The 19,599-nt window shown below is 49.8% G+C and overlaps 1 protein-coding gene and 1 non-coding gene across 5 annotated transcripts in view; both read right to left on the reverse strand.

Moving 5' to 3' along the window:
* Nucleotides 1-19,599, reverse strand: part of MTHFD1 (methylenetetrahydrofolate dehydrogenase, cyclohydrolase and formyltetrahydrofolate synthetase 1) — a 70,784-nt gene that overhangs the window by 2,561 nt on the left and 48,624 nt on the right. For all 4 annotated transcript variants that reach the window (XM_008271884.4, XM_070065041.1, XM_070065042.1 and 1 more), the window contains 11 exons: nucleotides 17,550-17,652; nucleotides 13,124-13,200; nucleotides 12,502-12,642; nucleotides 10,948-11,016; nucleotides 9,799-9,910; nucleotides 9,560-9,699; nucleotides 7,975-8,016; nucleotides 5,855-5,955; nucleotides 4,973-5,150; nucleotides 1,749-1,856; nucleotides 1,102-1,254 (listed from right to left, as the gene is read on the reverse strand). In XM_008271884.4, the coding sequence (XP_008270106.2) occupies nucleotides 1,102-1,254; nucleotides 1,749-1,856; nucleotides 4,973-5,150; nucleotides 5,855-5,955; nucleotides 7,975-8,016; nucleotides 9,560-9,699; nucleotides 9,799-9,910; nucleotides 10,948-11,016; nucleotides 12,502-12,642; nucleotides 13,124-13,200; nucleotides 17,550-17,652 (1,224 nt within the window). The remainder of the gene's footprint in view (nucleotides 1-1,101; nucleotides 1,255-1,748; nucleotides 1,857-4,972; nucleotides 5,151-5,854; nucleotides 5,956-7,974; nucleotides 8,017-9,559; nucleotides 9,700-9,798; nucleotides 9,911-10,947; nucleotides 11,017-12,501; nucleotides 12,643-13,123; nucleotides 13,201-17,549; nucleotides 17,653-19,599) is intronic.
* On the reverse strand, nucleotides 14,672-14,846 carry LOC127484684 (small nucleolar RNA SNORA74). The gene has a single exon (XR_007911849.2). It is a non-coding gene; the product is annotated as a small nucleolar RNA SNORA74 (small nucleolar RNA).

Raw genomic sequence — 19,599 nt, forward strand, 5'->3', positions numbered from 1 at the left:
CATATAAAACTCCAAAGCCACCACACTTTGAATTAACGTATAAAATACTCAAATGCCCTGAGCTCCACTGAGCAACCACAGACATCAAAATAGCGGTTAAGCCATCTCGTGACGGGCAGAGACATTTTGGCCCAAGTAGAAGTCCAAGACCTCTGACACACACATTGCATTAGATGATAAAGTCTTCCACCGGGCGGGCTGTGTGTGTCTCTCTGAGCTGCAGACAAAGTTACTGGTCTTTGGCCTGACCACTTCCAGCTCTGTTTTTGTTGCTATAGTTACCCCTCTGCCTGCAAACAGCAAAAGTGACGACACGGAGAGCAGCAACGGCTCTCTCAGTCGGTGGCTGCTGGTAATTTCCCCAGAAGGAACACCGTATTTCTGCAGTACTCAGGGTGCTGGGTAAATGGTTTAACATTCCCACCAAAAGGGAGTGTCTGCAAATCCTGGAGGCTAAGCCTCCCGAGTGGCCAAGAAACCTGGGCACGGGATCAATGCCACCCTTGGGACAAGGCTATCTAGCTATGAGCACGCTCTTGAGTACTCCTCTACTTTTCTTTCAAATAAACAAATCTTAAAAAAAAAAAAAGAAATCCCTGAATTTCAGGCACAAGCTCTAGAGCTGTCAGCAAGACAGACAGCGTGTGTCCCTACCACATAGCACTACTGGTAGAACTGAGCGTAAGCCATCAATAAACTTTAGTTGAGATCATATAAGAGGGCCTCAAAAGGTTTGTAGAAAAATGGAATTAAACATGTTTTATTTTGATGCAAAAATTTTGAAACTGATGCATAGGTTTTTCAATAGATGCATTTTCCCATGAACTCTTCCCAGACCCCTTCTGTATGGTATCATGACCAAAGCCCCTCAACAAGGCCCTTCCTGGATTCAGCCAAGGGTACACTGCCCTGGGAAATCTCTTATTTAGTAGAACAGTCATGGCATCGTACTTGAACTGACACCAAGACGGTGCACAGCAAGAGATGAATCCAGCTTTCTCCTTGGCAGTGAACTCTGCTGGTTTGGCCCCTGCTTGACGGCTGCAGCAGAACTTTAGGACGGGACAGACAGACGGGCTCCTCTCTCACGCCCTCACTTACCGTTCCCACTAAGGGGTACAGAAAGCCAGCCCCGACGCTGGCGCGGATGTCGCGAATGGGCAGAACGAAGCCAGTGGGCACACCTTTCTGCTCTGGGTTGTGAGACAAGGACAAGTGTGTTTTGGCCATGCAGATGGGTAGACTCCCAAAGCCCTGGGGAAAGCAGGGAATAGAGGCAGAAGTGACAAGGTGACCACACAACCAAGAACATCCGGGCATCGTGATTATATGGACTCTTAGTTTCATCTGAAACATCGAACTCTTTACATCTGTCTCTACATCTCTGCCTCACTGTCATCTTTAGTTATTTTAGACAAAAAAGAATCTCTGTTGAGTGACAGAAGTAAGTACTTTCAATCATAATGTACAAGTGACTATTTTAGTTCCATCTATATAATCAATTAAAGATAGCAGTTTAAAGCAAACATGAGAATAAAATTGTAGAGTCTCTAAATATCGTCATAAGACATTCCACATTTCCTCATGAGTCTCCCATACACTCATGGAGCACTGACGGGCAAATGATGAACTCAGGACTGGATCACATAGTCCAAACCCGGAGTTTCAGAGAGAAGGAGAACCCAGGGATTCTGACTTCCAGGGCTGATTCACGAAGAGTTGAAAGAGCAAGCCAACCAAACAGCTACCTGCTTTGTGTAGACTTCAGCTTTGTGCTGGGCTTCTGGGAGCAACTCAACGTCATCGGCCCCGTAGATCTTCCGTGCAATGATCCTGATCTTTTCCTCAATGGGAAGCTAAGGCACAAGAAAGGGACGGGGAGAGCACACTGGATGGACGTGAGGATGCTTAGCCGGCACGCGGCCCCATCCCAGGGCAGTGTCCCCTGAGGGGCCACAAGACATTGTTTATGTACATATATAGACAAGCAAATAGTTTGAGGTTTGCTGGGGTAGAAACACTTTAACACTGAGTCCTAGATTTGATTAGTGGAAACTGTCCCACAGAGGTAAAATGATTATAGCTTTGTGAGCAGGCTTCAAAAAGCTTGTGGCAGGGCGGGGCCTGGCCCAGGGAGTAGACACCTGCATTCCACACTGGAGCGTCTGACTTTGATTTCCAACTCTAGTGTCCTGCTAAGGCGGACCCTGGGAGGCCGCAGGTAATAGCTCCAGTAGTTGGGTTCCTGTCACCCATGTGGAAGACCTGAACTGAGTTCCTGGCTCCCAGGACCTCGGTTCAGCACAGTCCCAGCCACTGCAGGTATCTGGAGAGTAAAAAAGCAGACGGGAGCACTCTGTCTCTCAAATAAAAGCTTATGGAAAATGCTCATTATGAAAAGACTATCCATGGATTTCAAAATTCTTCTGTACTAAAATAAACTTACCTTTTAATTCCATTTTCCATGAACTTAAATTTTTTTTAAACTTATTTGCAAAGAAGAACAAGAAAAAGAGAGGAAAAGAGAGAAAGCTATCTTCTAGCTACCGGTTTGGGTCCCACATGTCCACAACAGGCAGAAGTGGCCAGACTGAAGCCAGGAGCCAGGAGTCCATCTGTGTCTCCCACACGGGCGGCAGGGACCCAAGCACTTGAGCCACCACCTGTGGCTCCTCAGGATGCTGGGCTGGAAGCAGAGGCAAGACCTGACCCCAAGCACTCCAATCTGCGGCGCGGGCATCCCAAGCAGTGGCTGAGTCCACTGTACCACACGCCTGCCCCTCCCACACACTTTCTGAAGTAGCCTATATGTGCAGCTGTATACACACACAGATTATATATACATATACATACATACATATACATGTATATGTGTGTGTGTATATATATATATATAAAGATACTGTACTAAAATTAGGCAATATATCTGACTCTACGTCCTAGCACTAGAGCAGAAGGAACGTTTGGGGCAAGTCTTGTTTTTTGAAAGGAGTGGTAATCTAGCTATAGAAATAAGAATTCCTGGGGTGTGTTGTGGCTCAGTGGGTTAAGCCGCTGCCTGGGATGGTTGTAGCCCATTTTGAAGTGCCTGACTAAGGTTCTGACTACTCCATGCTTCTGATGCAGCTTCCTCTCAATGCGCCTGGGAGACAGCAGACAGTGGTCCAGTCCTTGGGTCCCTGCCACCCCCACGGGAGACCCGGGGGAGCTCCTGGCTTCAGCGTGGCCCATCACTGACTGCTGCGCCCATTTGGGGAGTGAACCAAAAGATGGGAGGTAATTCTGTTGCTCTGCCTTTCAAAGAAAGAAATAAATCTTAAAAAAATTTAAAAATTCCCACTCCCCTTGGAACTAAACACCGATCATTCATGAAGGGGCTTTGCATAACGGACATGAAGAGACTGATGACCAGCTTTGTAAGTACACAACGCATGCGTCACACGCGTCTCGTACCGGAGCCCCACTAGTGCCAGGGCGTGCTGAGATTCCCGGCAGCACCAGCGCTTGGGGGAGGGGTGATTTTAGAGATGGAGTGGCAGCCCGCTGTTCGCCGGAACAGAGAAGAGCTCTGAATAGAAACGGGTTCCACGTTCCTCGAGTCTCCTGAAGGCCTTCCAGCCTGCAGCCCGGATTCAGGCACTACGGATGGGGGCTTGGAAAGGGACCCATATCTGTTCTACACTTGCGTGCAAATTTGTGTTTGGGGCACTTTAGTTTGTTTAGAGATTTATTTATTTATTTATTTATTTATTTGAAAGGCAGAATGACACAGAGAGAGAGAGAGAGCTCCCATCTGCTGATTTACTCCCCAGATGACCATGACAGCCAGGGCTAGTCTGGGCTGAAGCCAGGAGCCAGAAATTCTATTGGGTCTCCTACATGGGTGGCAGGCACTCAAGTACTCGAGCCATCATCTGCTGCTTCCCCAGGTGCATCAGCAGGGAGCTGGAACAGAAGTGGAGCAGCCAGGACTCAAATCAGCATCCATATGGGATGTGGGCCTCCTAAGTGGTAGCAGCACTGTTCCTGACATTTTCTAAAAAGATAACTGGTTGCACAGATTTTCAAACCAGTCCATAACATCAACCCTCAGGAGAAGAATGGCAGTGTCAAGAGGTGAATGTTAATTAATGTTAATTAATTGCCAGCATTTTATCTGCAAGGGACACAGAGGAACCACCCACGTTAAAAGCTAAAACTCAAGGGTTTCCTCCTTTCATATTTTTCAGGTTATTTTTCAAAGTGTATGATTAAAATCTAAGCCAACAAGCATCCTAGGGAATTCAAGCAGAATGAACTACCACATACACCTTGTGTTCCTAGCGCAGCTTCCAGTTGTTGGAGACATACTGCATCATGGCCTATCACATCCTGACATACATGGGACAGGGAAAGGCACCTCCATAGTAGTCACCTTTCTCTGAACTGACTCTGTTGTGTCACAGGAGAAGCAGAGCTCCTGCTGGGGGACATGATGGAAACAGTGACGAAGCTCGCTGGGGGGGCTTTGGTTTTGCACCCGAGGGCGTCTCTATTTGAGGCAGCGCTGTACCAGGAAGTGAGCTTGGGAGCCTGCTTCTTTGCCTCACGGCTAAGAGGTGAGAACATTTTCTCAAGCTTGACGGAGACCCTTGCCAATCTGCTACGCGATGGTTGGTGCCTCGAGTTTAAGGCCATCACGCGTCTTAGAGCAAAAGGACCCGTGTGAGGAGCCGTGTCGAAGGGAGGACGTCAAGTCCACCTCCGTGCTGTCTGAGCCCGGGCGCCTGCTCCGTAAGCAAGCAGCACCGCTAATGAGACAGCTGCCTCCCGCTGAGTCGGGCTGTGGCCGTGTGACTCACCAACGTGGGAGCCCAACCACAAGGCTGAAGCTGCCGAACGTGGGCTCTACAGAGGCGGCCACCCAGAAACCTCCGTCACTTTGTTTGGGGTTTGTTTGGTTGTGTCTTTTTGTACACGACAAGTAACCCACCTTGAGGTCGTAAAGGAGCTGGAAGCTGCTGGGCGCCTGAGCCGCTCTCTGCACGGCCTGCGCCAGCGCCAAGGCGCCCTTGCCCCCTTCCGCCCAGTGAGTGCATTTCACGGCGTCAAAAGCTCCGTGCTCTCTGGCGAGGCGGCCCACGAGGTCCAGCTCGGCCTCTGTATCTGTCCTGGAAAAGCAGTGCTCCGTGTGAAGGCAGGGAAGGCGGCGGGGACAGCATGGGCTCTGCCCTCTTTTGGCCATGAAAACCCCTCTGAGTTACACAGACGGGCTAACACGGCCTGGGTCTCAGTTTCAGCCGCGTGAATGTCCCAGTGGAGGACTCACTAGGTACTCCCTCTCCATGTGCCTGGATCTCCACGTGGGTAAAAGGGGATGAATGATCACAGCACTGACTTTACTGGGACGCTCTGAGGTTTCGAGGGTTAAATACACATAAAGCACTCAGAACATTCTCAGCACGCCACAGGCAATCAACAAATATTAGCTTCCAAGAACAAAAACAAAAATGTCCTCCACTCCACTGTGCTGAAGCCATTATGACAAACCCCACCACCTCAACAACCCACACAAGCTCCTGCAAGAGCTTTCGCTCAATACGCTCACAGCTTCCCACCCGAGGCGGGAACAGCGACGGCAGGCTGCAGGCCCGTGACCTCTGCCAGCACAAAACGCCTCCCAGGATCCAAAAGGAAGACTCCACCAATGGGAGGAGCGACCTCTAGGTGCCCCGTGGGGGAGGTGACGCCTTCTGTCACATCACAGCCCAACCCACAGGCCATCCCCAGGGGCAGTAACAGGAACAAAACGACAAGAGGCGCCTTCTGGCCACTGTCCAGTCTCCCCTTGTCTCTCTCACTGGAAGTCACCTACTTGAATGCATTTATGGCCACCACCACTGGAACCCCAAACATTCTGGCATTTTCTATTTGTTTCCTCAGGTTACAGAAGCCGTCTTCCACCAGCTGCAGGTTCTGGAAAAGCAACAGGGAAAGGGAGACCTGTGAGGTCAGAGGAACTGCCGCCTCCTGCCAGGGGACACTGTGCAGGCCAGGGGCGCCTCCTGCCTGCGGCACGAGCGCAGCTGTGCGTGGTTCCCAGCCATCTTGCAAGCACCAGGGGGGCCTGTTTGCTGCCACTCTGCTGACTGAGGGGATGAGCTGCCCCTACCTATGTTACATTGAGACCCTGTGTGCTGACGTCCGGTGCCACAACACACCATCTCTACAAGTAGCAGGGCACAGAACCCTTCCACCAAGAGACAGAGCCAAGCATGGTGCCTGGCACCAAAGAGCCACGAACACTGTCAGGCAAACAGGAAGCAAACAGCGAGACTGGGGCTGCTTTTGGTGAACCCAACCAGGAGTCTTTGCTGTGACCAAGCGCGGAGACAGATGCGCACACGTTTTTAGGAGCCGCCTGCTGTGAAATCCGAAAGGGAAGTGAATCAAAAACACCTTGAGAGGATCAGGGCCCCGCTGCCCCGCAGCACGGGGACACTGCCGACAGCACAGCCCCTCCTCCAGAGGGAAGTGAATTACTCCATGAATGACGGCATGGACACGCACCGAGTAGTCATTACGCACGTGTTAGGAAAACTGAGGCCGACCTGTGCTAACGTGGACCTGTCCAGAATGTACTGAAGTTACCAAACTCTGGAGAGCTTAATGAATTCCATTTTTGGACAAACACTTGCATAACTCATGAATCTGTTTTACATGTTGAGAACAAGACACCCATTGTCAAGGGGGCTTAAATCATATGGACTGTGTTCTTGTGAGGTTTACCCCCCCCTCAAAGGTATGTCACAATTATAAACTTAAAATATATTAACTACTTGAAGGAATAAAAATGTCTTTGTCTTCTCTGAGGGGACTTCAAAAAGTTCATGGAAACACGGAATCAGAAGATGAGTTTATTTCCGGGCATAAAATGTGGGAAGTCCAGAGGTGCACGGCTCCCACGAACTTCCTGAGGACCCTACACCTAAATGCACACCCAGCAGTAACAGTGCTTGGTTTGTGGACCCCCCCAAAAACAGCAGGAGAAGTGGATCAAGTTAAAGGGTAACCACAAAGATCACTATTAACATGATTCATGCTTTTTTTTTCCGCTTTAATAACTGGAAACTGAGGTCAGGATTTATTGGATGTTCTAAAGAGCACTCCTCATTCTTTAGCTCGAGTCACACGAAAACCAATTAATCTGCAGAGCTGATGGGGAACAGTTTTAACGGAGCAGAATTTCTTAAATGCAGGCACCAGCTGGGCCAGTTTGGGGCAGTCACTGTAATTAGATACAGGAAAGGCGGGGGGTGGGGGAGGGGTGGGCAGGAGGGCCAGAACTGTGAATTCCCCTCCCACGCCTGAATCAGGCAGATGACCATAAAAGGCAAGTCACCACTCAGCAGGCAGGCAGACTGGAAGCACCGGCACATTTTCTGCCCCTGGCTGATTCTGAAATACTTCATTGGGGGCCTGAAGAGTGACGCTGTATGGCTCGATCACTTAAAAGCCCGTCCCCAAAAGGTAGCAAAAACTGAATTAGCAGCGACAGCCGCTGACCCTGCCACCTGACCCCAGGGTCTGCAGCCTTGCGCGCAACCACCCTTAGCTGGCTCTCTGGATTATTATTTTTTTTTTATGATGTGACTACGGAATGGTCTGAGCTCCGTTCTTTGGGCTCCTGACTGTATTTCTACCCCTTCATATGGATTTACACCTGCAGAGGAAAGTGCGTCTCAAGAAAAGACCTCTTCGTTCACTGTCTCTAGAGGCTGCCCACGTCCCCGAGACCCAGCCGCTGGAGGGAGGCACACTTTCCCTGCACACCCACTTAACACAGTCTGTAGCACACACAGCCTTTCTGCATCCTGCACCCCCAGGAGCCAACCCCACCCCACTCAGTTCCCCCAGGGGCCAGGCTGATTCCTGAAAACTGCTGGATTGCGGGTGTTACGGTTTCTACAAGCGATAAGAAATCATCCAAGTTACCTCCTCTGTGTAGTCCTTGGGAAGGGGCAGTCCTGCAGTGACCTGGATGGAGGAAGCAAAGTCAGAGAATGCCCTAAATACAGGGAGACTGCAGCTCAGACTGGGGGACTTGGTGCGTGGTGAAGGCAAGGGGCCACACGCCCGGGGGAATGCGCAGTAGGGTAACGGGCAGAGGACAGATCACTCCACGCAGAACAAGGCTGCTCTGGGCCAGTGTCTGGGTTTGATTCTCAGTTCCAGTTCCCAATTCCAGCTGTCTGCTCGCATGGGCCTAGGGGGCAGGAGGTGATGGCTCAAGTGACTGGGTCCCTGCCACCCATGTGAGAGACCCGATTTGAGTTCTAACTCATGGCTCCAGCCCTGGCCACTGTGGGCATTTGGGGCGTGAACCAGCAGACAGGAACATTCTTGCTCTCTCTCTCCATTGTCTGCTTGCCTCTCTGCCTCTCAAATAAAAATTAAAAACAAAAAAACAAAAAACAGGCTAAAAAGTGCAATTTCTGGGGTGGGTGTTTGGCCTGGCAGTTAGGGTGCCAACATCCCACATCACAGTGCTGGGTTCAATCCCCAGCTGTGGTTCCCAAACCCAGTTTCCTGCTTGCACAGACCCAGACGACAGTGGAGATGGCGCAGGTGACTGGGTCCCTGGCTCCTACACGGAACACCTAGATTGACTTCCTGGCACCTGGCTTTGGCCCTGGCCAAGCCCCAGCCACTACAGACATCTGGGGAGGGAACGAGTCCACAGGAGCTCTCGCTGTCTTTTTTTTTTTTGGACAGGCAGAGTGGACAGTGAGAGAGAGGACAGAGACAAAGGTCTTCCTTTGCCGTTGGTTCACCCTCCAATGGCCGCCGCGGCCGGCGCACCGCGCTGATCCGATGGCAGGAGCCAGGAGCCAGGTGCTTTTCCTGGTCTCCCATGGGCTGCAGGGCCCAAGCACCTGGGCCATCCTCCACTGCACTCCCTGGCCACAGCAGAGAGCTGGCCTGGAAGAGGGGCAACCGGGACAGAATCCGGCGCCCCGACCGGGACTAGAACCCGGTGTGCCGGCGCCGCTAGGCGGAGGATTAGCCTAGTGAGCCACGGCGCCGGCCCTCTCGCTGTCTTTATTCCCTGCCCCCCCCCCCCCCCCCCCAGGAAGAAACACAAGTTCATAAGGCGTGTAAACATGCAGGCAGTAGGACTTCAGGAAAATACAATATTCAGGCTGGAGCTGCAGCTCAGCTGGTCCCCACTGGGCTGGCTGCCAGGGCCTCCATTCAGAGGGAAGAAGTGCAGTGAGCACACAGAGGTTTACGTGTAGGGTCGGGCCTGTGTCCCGGGCGGTGTAGGTACTGTCAGATGTTTTGCTCAGAAAGGTGGACCCGGGAGCTCACTGTAGCCACATCAAAGTGCCAAGGGCAGACGGTGCCTGTGTGTGGCAGGGCAGTTGGCACCAGGGCTGCCCGACCACCCTCGCTTCCGGTACCCTATTAATCATGAGGCTAAGAGGAGCTTAATGCAGCGACAGGGGTAAGGCAGCCAGCTTCCCGTGAGCCTTCAGAACATTCCAGATAATCAGGCTCTTCCACCCTGGACCCTCACCGTGGGGCCACCTCCGTGCATCTTGAGAGCCCGCACAGTGGCGACGAGTACCACCACGTGAGGGCGGAGACCGGAGTACCGGCATTTGATGTTAAAGAACTTCTCCATTCCGATGTCTGCTCCGAATCCTGCTTCGGTCACTGCAAGTAAGGAGAGAAGCCACTGTGAAAATGCCACCAGCCCCTCTCAGGGCAGCAGGCAACCAGGCTCAGGCCACTGGTTCCGAAGGAGGCGCTCACCCACGAAGCCGTCGGGGCCGACCAGCTTGAGTGCGATCCGGTCTGCAATGATGGAGGAGTTCCCATGTGCGATGTTGGCAAACGGCCCAGCGTGGACAAACACAGGGGTGCCCTGGGGGAAACGGGACATTGTGAGCACAGCTGTCAGCCCCACTTCTGGCAGCTCGCGGTCACGGGCACGGGATTTCCCAGGAATAGGAAACAAGACCTCCCAGAGGGAAACTGCTGGGGCTCCCCACAAAGTTCATGGAAATACACATTATGAAAAGACCGCACATTGAGCTTCGCAAGTTTTTGTATGAAAATAAACTTCTCTTCCATTTCTTTCTTTGAGAGGCAGAGAGAGTCAAAGAAATCTCCCATGCACTGGTTCCTGCCCACAACGGCCAGGCCTGGCCAGGCTGAAGCCAGGAGTCAGGAGCTCAATCCAGGTCTCCCACGTGGGTGCCAGGAGCTCAGTTACATGAGCCATTACCTCTGCCTCTCAAGTTCTGCATTAGCAGGGAGCCAGAAACAGACCTGGGACCAAAGCCAGGCACTCCAATATGGATTCAGGGCTCTTTTCTTTTTCTTTCTTTTTTCCTTTTTTTTTTTTTTTTTTTAAGATTTTATTGCTTTCATTTCAAGTTCCCTAACAGTCTTCCCTGCACCCTCCCTCTATCCTTATTTAAAAGGCAGAAAGACATAGAGAAAGAGATACTCCATCTGCTGGTTCACTCCCTAAATGCCCGCAACAGCCAGGGCTGGGCCAGCCAAAGCCAGGAGCCTGGAACTCTATCTGGGTCTCCCATGTGGGTGGCAGGGACCCAAGTACACAAGCCACCACTTGCTGCCTCGCAGAGCGCACATTAGCAGGAAGCTGGATCAGAAGTGGAGGAGCTGGGACTCGAACCCAGGCAATTCCGAGAGGGGAAGTGGGCACACTAAGTGGCATCCTGCTATGCGAAATGCGTACCCCAAACTTCTTTTTTAGCTCTATTTCCCATGCACTTTTGGCAGGACCCGTGTCCAAAGGCACCTTGTTCAGACCCGAGCAGTGCTGCAGTCACAGCTGTGAGGAAGAACAGGAGGAAGAGAAAGGCCTCTGCCCGGGGAGCGCTGACTGTCAACAACTGTTAGCTCCCGGGGGGCAGGAGTCGCTGGGCTCACCTCTAAGGTCTGCATGAGATTGGGCTTGATGGCGTCCTTCATGAGCACCGTCAGGGCTCCGCTCACCCCCTGCAACGCAAATGCACAAAGCATCACCTCCTCGCAGCCAAAGCAGCCTTCTGCAGCCAACCTTCAACGTGCCACTGTGCCCTTTAGCCACCTTGGACCCATTGGTATTTGCACCTGAACTTGACCGTCCCCCCCTCCCCGCCCCCTCCATCCCACCCCACCGCCTTGATACATTAGAAGGTATTAGTGATTTTAGGTATGGAGAACGGACAGGATAAAAATGAGAGTCAAGTGCAATTTCCAGACAAACACAGAATTCTAGAAATAAGCATCTCCAATCTTGGTGGCTGACCGACGCGGAGGGTGTCTCGCAGAGTAGTTTATGGCAGGGAAAAGATAATCACTGGGTTATTTGTATCTAGGCAGAAACGGGTAGAACTCAGCTCCGTGTGTTTTGCAAAGCTGAAACTGAACTTTTTATCAGAAGTTCAATATCAACTTCTCAACGTTAGGTCTCTCTTTTAAGCCACCCAACCACAGCTGCCACAAAGTAAAATAAAGCTTTGCTTCCCATTTATATACAACCTGAATTAGTTTCTAAATGCAAGTTTTGGGTGTTAAAATTTAAAAAGCATATTAACTGAAAACAGGAAGTTAAGATTTCCCCCTGTTTTCTAAATTCACCTGCTGTACCACTAATCATCAGCCAACTATTTTGGTGTCTGTTAACACAAACAGCCTTTGAAAACTTCATTGACAGGAATTCTTATTTCAAACCTCCTGTTACCGTGCAGAGAGTGCAGAAATAGCCCTGAGGTGAAGAACGAGCCCTGAACTGGCTAAAGAACTGTGCCAAGTGCCGTGTGTGTGGTGAGGCCTGTGAGGCGGCTGTGCGTCAGCGGAGGGGCCAGAGTGAGGCCGGGGTGACGCCACGCTCGGCCACTGCGGCCTCACTCTGGGTCTTGAGGCTCTCTGCAAAGCCAAGGCCTGCGCCTGCTCTGGGAGACACAGGCGGAGATGTGACTCCAGTCACCTGGCAGGTGTGGTCCCTTCCTGGCACATACAACCTGGTAGAGGAAGCACTTCTCACCCACTTCCCAACTATCTCGTAATTAGCAAGGCCTGGCCGAGTTAAAGAGCTTACTGCATCATCTTAAGAAAAATAAATAAATAAAAGAAAGAAAACCAGCTTTTTAATCTGAGTGACAGGGAGAGAGCTCCAATTCACTGGTTCACTCCCCAAATGCCCACACAGCCAGGACTAGACTGGGGCCAGAACCAGGAACCAGGAAGTCACTCCAGGTCTCCCACGTGAGTGCCAGAGACCAACGACCTGAGCCCCCACTGCTGACCTCCAGGGTCTACGCCAGTGGAAAGCCGGAGTCAGGAGCTGGTGCTGAGCCAGGTGTGGGGCGTGCAGCTTCGCCGGCCTCCGACCTGCCACGCCAACGACCACCCTCAGTTGCAGCACCTCACCGGGGCATAATTCTTGTTATCAGTGACCACGGAGAGGTGCAGGGACGACGGACACAGACGTGGACTCACCAGGTCTTCGGCACTAATGGGCTCCCCTTTCTTGCTCGATGCTACCACCATTTTGCCCAGTCTCTCTCTCATGTCCTCCAAAGAGCTGGTCAGAGCCAGGACAGCCATGATTTCACTGGCCACCGAGATGTCAAACTGGGCCTGTGGGCAGGAAGCAGACACAACAGCATTAAACCGGAAGCAGGAGTTGTAAAAGCTACCCTGTTAGGCAACCCAGGCTTAACCGAACAGCTTAAAAGGATGCAAACAGCAGAACACTTTGAGCAGCCAATTAAAAAAAAAATTCTAGTAAGAGCAACAAGCTACTAGCTTATAGTGTGGAATCAGGCAACTCTTGTGTCCTGCCCCACTACGGAAGAACTCGGAAGCTCTTATGTCAAAGTGGAAATAAAAAAGCAGGGATCTTTAAGCAGTTTATAGACAAGGATAGTCACTGGGGCGGGGAAAACACGCAGGTGACACATGGGATCCACTGCAAAAGCTGACAGGAGCGCTCAAGCCCCACGCCCACTCACTTCCATTTTAACAGGGAGGAGGCACAGCCGCACCTGGCGGTGCCATCGGAACGGGGTGGGTGGGGGGAGCAGCAGGATCACATTCACATGAAGTTGTGAACAGTTACCGTCCGTGTGTGCCCTTTCTCCGTTGGAGCCTGTCCGATTGTGATCTTCCTCAGGAATCTATCATTGGTATCCAACACTGTGGGAGAAAGGGCACAGGAACACTTGTCAGCCAAAGCACCGCGAAGCCATGGGAAGCAGCAGAGCTTTAAAGCAACAAGGCCAACTGAACGATGGCCCCCTAATGTTTGATTTCAAAATCGACGGCAAAGCTGGAACAGAGGCTCAAGCTAAGAAACAATGCCCACATACCATGAATGTACAGGAATTATTTTTAAAGCATCAAGCTATGGAAGGGTTTGGTTTTATCCCATCTAGAGAATTAAATTAATTAATTCAACACCTGAAATCTCTTTTATAAGAAATTCTTATAATATTAGAAGAATATTATAATATTATAGTTATTATATAATACATTAATATTTAATATATAATATATATTAAGATATATTATATAATATAATTATAATATTCTTCTAATATTATAAGAAAAATAGGCTGGCATTGTGGTGTAAAGTGGGTAGTAAAGTCACCACGTGAGATGCCAGCATCCCATATGGGCATTAGTTTGAGTCCTGGCTGCTCCACTTCTGATCCAGTTCCCTGCCAATGGCCTGGGAAAAGCAGCAGAAGATGGCTCAAGTGTTTGGGCCCCTGTTACCCACACGAGAGAAGTGGATGATGTTCCTGGCTCCTGGCTTCAGCCTGGCCCAGCCCTGGCTATTGTGGCCACCTGGGGAATAACCAGTGGATGGAAGGTCTCTCTTTCCCTTTCTCTCTGTAGTTCTGACTTCAAATAAGTAAATATTAAAAAAAAAAAAAAAGACATTTAAAGAAAAACAAATATTCTGCATGTGGCCCACAGGCCCCGGGGTGCGTTGTTCTTGGGAAAAATCACTGACCTGACACCACCCTGAGAAACACAAAAGCCATGGACTCAGGTCAAGTGCAGGTTACTCAGGTCAAGTGCAGTTGCCTTTTGGACACACACCGAGGAGTAGGCCTTTCCTTAGCGCATTATGAAGAAATCCTTCCTTCCTTCCTTCCTTCCTTCCTTCCTTCCTTCCTTCCTTCCTTCCTTCCTTCCTTCCTTTTTAAGAGCTACAGAGGACAGAGAGACACAGAGAGAAAGAGAGAGGTATCTTCCATCTGCTGGTTCACTCCCTAGTTGGCTGCAACGGCCCAGGCTGGCCCAGGCCAAAGCCAGGAGCCAGGAGCTTCATCTGGGTTTCCCATGTGGGTGCAGGGGCCCAAGCACTTGGGCTGTCCTCCACTGCTTTCCTAGGTATGTTAGCAGGGAGCTGGATTGGAAGTGGAGCAGCTGGGACTCAAACTGATGCCCACAGAGGACGCCAGCAATGCAGGTGGTAGCTTTACCCATTACGCCACAGTATTGGCCCCAGAAATCATTTCTATTCTGCTCTCAGAATAGCCGCCCAATTGTATAACCTTGGCAAAGATCAACCAATTCACCAACCCTAATCCCATCTCCCAGGACTCAGAACTGCTAATATTTTAATGCATTCCTAACTTTATTTATTCTTAAATAAGTTGTTTGCACCCCACTAGGACCAGCTCCATAGGAGGAGTCATTCTATTCTCAAAGGCACAAAACACCGCCCAAGGGTTCTTGCCCACAGTACCAGTGCTCGGGCCGGACCTCAGTGAAGACTGCTCGCTCTTCCAGCAGTGTAACACCATCACAGGCATCATACCACCGCTGGATCAACTCTGGCTTTGGTATGCGTTGTATAACAGGAAATACATTTGAACTTTGTCTCAAATTCCTGACTCAAGACTCCTAGGGCCCTTGGAATTTCAAGGGGGACTGGAGTGTCCTGTTATTCATAACAAATCCCTTTGGATCTCACCTGGGTTCATGCTAATGAGGTGATTCAGAGCGAGTCTCCCGGTCTCAAGAGGGGCCAGGAGGGCCAGGTGATTAAAGGGCCTCATCCACTGATCTCAGAGCTGGGGATTAAACCCTATAAGAACTCCAGGACAGGGGGTGGTCTTGTGGTACTGTGGGTTAAGCCCTGACATGGGCTGCCCCCATCCAAAACTGGAGTGCTTGGATTGAGCCTTGCCTACTCCAACCCAGCTTCCTGCTACCCAGATTGAATTCCTGGCCTCCTGGGGCCAGCATTGTTGTGTACAACACTGGTATTCTGCATGGGCACCAGTTTGTGTCCCAGTTGCTCCACTGCAATCCAGCTCCTTGCTAATGGCCCAGGAAAGCAGCAGAAGATAGCTCAAATGTTTGGGTCCCTGCACCCACATGGGAGACACGGAAGAAGCTCCTGGCTCCTGGCTTCAGATCGGCCCAGCCCGCACTGTTGTGGCCATCTGGGGAATGAACCAGCAGATGGAAGATCTCTCTCTGTGTAACTCTGACTTTCAAAAAATATAAATAAATATTAAAAAAAAAAAAAAGAACCAGGCTCCTGACTCTCGGCTGAAGCCTGGCCTAGCCTGGCCTAGCCTGACCGAGCCTGGCTGGCTGATACAGAGTAAACCAGCAGATGGAAGATCTCTTTCTCCCTTTTCCCTAACTCTACCATTCGTTTAAATAAATCAAACTTTTTAAAAACTCTCTGGAACCACAAGATTTGATGGGCACCCAGGCTGGATGCTGGGAGAGGGATGCACCCTCTGCACCTCCACTGGTGGTTCCTGGGTCGTGTCCTTTAAAACAAAGCAGCAAACCCAGGTAGAGCATTTCCGCAAGTTCTGTGAGCTGTCCCAGCAAACGATGAGCCCGAGGTCGTGAGAACAGCCGGTCAGAGGCACAGGGGACAACCTGGACTTGGGATTGGTATGTGAAGTAGAGGCAGCCTGGGGGACTGAGCCCTGAACCTGTGGGGTCTGCAGTTGGGCTCAACCGTGGGACACTCAAGTCAGGATCCGCCAGAGAACTGGACTGAACCACTGCGGAGGGAAGCCCAGGCCTCTAGTCTCAGAAGGGAAGGCCTGAGGGTCACGTGGTATGGGGAGAAAAGATGAGTTTCTGTTTCCGAACGCGATGCCAAACAGCAACAACGAACACAAAGTGAGAAACAGCAGCAAAGACCTGGGCAAGGAGCAGAAGCATTCTTAGGGCACTGGATTCCACAGCAAATCATTTTCCATAAACACCAATAATTTAAACACCAAAAGCAGTGTCTTACCCAGCAGTTGGACACACACACACACACACACAAGCAGTGAAGGATACAATGTGTTTTTGGAGCTGCCTCTTATTTTTTCAAAAAACACAGTGTTCAGTTCCCTTGTAACTAATTTTTCTGTATAAGAGTCAGTTAACAGGTATGATGCCGTTTTTTCCTTCTACTTTGAAATTTTTCATTTTGTTTGAAAGGTAGAGAGAGAGCTGTCTGCTGGCTCACTCCCCACATGACCGCAGCAGCCAGTCTGGGTTTCTTTCCCAAGTGGGTGTCAGAGACCCAAGCTCTTGTGCCACATTCTGCTGCCTTCCAGGAAGCCGGCCGGGAAGCAGAGAAGCTGAGACGGGAGCCAGGCGCCTGGACGTGGGATGCAGGCTCCTCCAGCAGCCCCCTCTTGCCTGCCCCTGCTAGTACCTCCTCGGAAAGCAGAAATCAGACAGAAAGCAGAAGAAAATGAGACTTACAAATTTTTAAGTGACTCTTTGGTTTATTCTTTATAAAATATAGCACTGTTTAAAGCTACTGAGGCTAAAAGGAGGAACAGCACAGTGATCTTACACATTAAGTGTCATCTTAAAAATGCCATAAACTAAGTTACCCAGGCAATAGAAAAACACAAAACAGTTAATAAGGTAGTCTGTAGCCAAATCCTGCCTGACAGGGTGCAAACTGCTTCCCAGATAGATGAATGCACTGTTGGTACAAAAATAAAATTCCAAGCCATGCTGACTATACAGAGAAAAGCAACAAATGGCAGTGAGGCCAGCTAACTCACTAACCCACAAAGTACTTCAACCTGGAAGGCTGCTTCATTGTCACAAAAGAATTTGATAAATTGTGGTTTTAAAATGATCAGAGGAAGATAGAGAATTATAAGAAAAATCAAGTCACTTATGCCAGACAAGAGATCTGAAGATAAAGGGCATACATGATTCAAAAGGTAATTACACCTAATTGCTCTCTGCTTCATGACACCAAAACTTTCACATAAAATGAAACTTGCAAAATAAGTTATTTTTGGTTTGTACATGAACGTCCTTGAAACCACCCTCATTTCAATCAGCACTGAACAGACAGAAAAGGCTCAATCCGACAGAGAGAGATTTCATCACAGCTAACGGGAGAGAGAATGACAGAGGTGAAAAGAGAACCCGTATCACCATCTTGGTCACGCCTTTACCAGACCAAAACCGACACATCACACTGGCATTCGGGGCTGCACGTGACAGGCGGGGGTGAGCTGTTTAACCAAAACAAACGGTACCTCTTTGCCAAGTTATGGTTTCTGGATCAATATCGAGTCTTGCAAATCTGTTTATCTCTTCGTCTGTCAGTGTGGTGGGGTCTGTCTTTTCAATGCCTAGTCTCTGATGAAGGAGGAAAGATAAAAAGGCAAAATGAGCAAAAACAAATATAATCAATAAGAAAATCATCACCATCGAGGTGGCATGTACCAATGCCATCTCACTGTTCCAGGTGATCAGTTTCAGTTCACAGTTGGTCATGGTGAAGGGACTGGGAGTCAAAGGGAACACATAGACAAGTCTAGTACCTGCTAACGCTAACCGATGGAGTAAATAAAGGGGAGAGTGATCCAACATGGGAAGTGAGATACTCAGCAGACTCATAGAATGGCAGATGTCCTAAATAGCACTCTGGCCTCAGAATCAGCCCTAAAGGCATTCGGAGCTGGCTGAAAAGCTCATGAGAGTATTTCAGGCATGGAAAGCCAAGACACTCTGGCAAAAGATCTCTGCGAGTGAGATCCCAGTGGAAAGAACAGGTCATCAAAGAAGGAGGTACCTTTCTCTGAAGGGAGGAGAGAACCTCCACTTTGACTATGACCTTGTCTAAACAAGATAAGAGTCGGAGAACTCAGAGGGCTTCCATAGCCTTGGAAACTCATGACTGGAGCATAGGGAGATTACTGATGCCATAGACAGGAGTGTCAATTGGTAAAGTCAACAACAGGAGTCACTGTGCACTTACTCCTCATGTAGGATCTCTATCCTTAATGTGCTGTACATTGAGATTTAATGCTATAACGAGTACTCAAACAATATATTTCACTTTGTGTTTCTATGGGGGTGCAAACTGTTGAAATCCTTACTTAATGCATACTAAACTTATCCTCTGTAAAAAAAAAAAGAAAAGAAAAAAAAAAAAAAGAAATTATCAATTCCCAACTTGACTCTCACTGGGATTAAACATGACAATAGGTCTGCTCTGATTTCATCATCATTTAAAAAAATCATCTATTATTTTTCACTTTATGTTTCTGTGTGGGAGCAAACTGTTGAAATCCATACTTAATGTATACTAAGCTGATCTTCTGTATATTAAGATAATCGAAAATGAATCATGATGTGAATGGAAGGGGAGAGGGAGTGGGAAAGGGGAGGGTTGTGGGTGGGAGGGACGGTATGGGGGGGAAGCCATTGTAATCCATAAGTCGTACTTTGGAAAATTATATGCATTAAATAAAAGTTTAAAAAAAAAAAAAAAAAAACTTAAAATAAATGTGTCTTCCGATTGCATCTTCCATGAAGTGTTTGAAATGCCCTCCTCATATATTTGATATGAAGACATTTCAAACACTTCATGCAAACATGCAATCAGAAGACACATTTATTTTGGCACAAAAATGTCTGAAATCCATGCCTACATGGGGGTTTTCAAAAAGAAAAAAAATGCGTTCTATGAAAAAACTATGCATGGGGCTCAAAAATTCCTCTGGCCCAAAATAAACTTCTCTTTTAATTCCATTTTTCTACCAAGTCTTTGAAGTCCCCTGGCAGAGCCCTCCCCAGGGAACGCAACTCATCTTCAACTCAGCCAGGAAAGCTGTGACCCACTGGCTGAAGTGGACTCGGCCTCCCACTCACACATGACCGAAGGTCCCTGTGACCGAGCCCAGGGGCATTTCCCACGCCCGGCCCCGAGGAAGCCTCCCAAGACAGCCACCCACGACTTCCCTGCCGCCACACCCAGGGCCACTGAGGAAGAGTGACCTGCGGAGCTCCCAAAGGTTCAGGAAGGCCTTTCCTCCTCACTGAGTCCGGGGGTCTTACTGAGTCAGGGTGTGGCTCGGCCATGCTCTGCCATGGAAAACGCTGACGAAGCCAGCGCCCCCTTCTGACTCATGCTGGGTCTGCGTGGGCCCCGCAAGCCCCGCTCTTCCCAGAGCTCCTTGCCTGTGCTACGAGGACCTCGTTCCAGAACCTCGGATGTGGTTCCTCGCTGGCTTGTGAAATGGGGCTGTGCACCCCGAACATGACGCTGTTCAGGGACGCCAGGCTGGGGATCTGCTGAGG

Source organism: Oryctolagus cuniculus, chromosome 20, assembly GCF_964237555.1.
Source record: "Oryctolagus cuniculus chromosome 20, mOryCun1.1, whole genome shotgun sequence".
Classification (NCBI taxonomy): Eukaryota; Metazoa; Chordata; class Mammalia; order Lagomorpha; family Leporidae; genus Oryctolagus; species Oryctolagus cuniculus.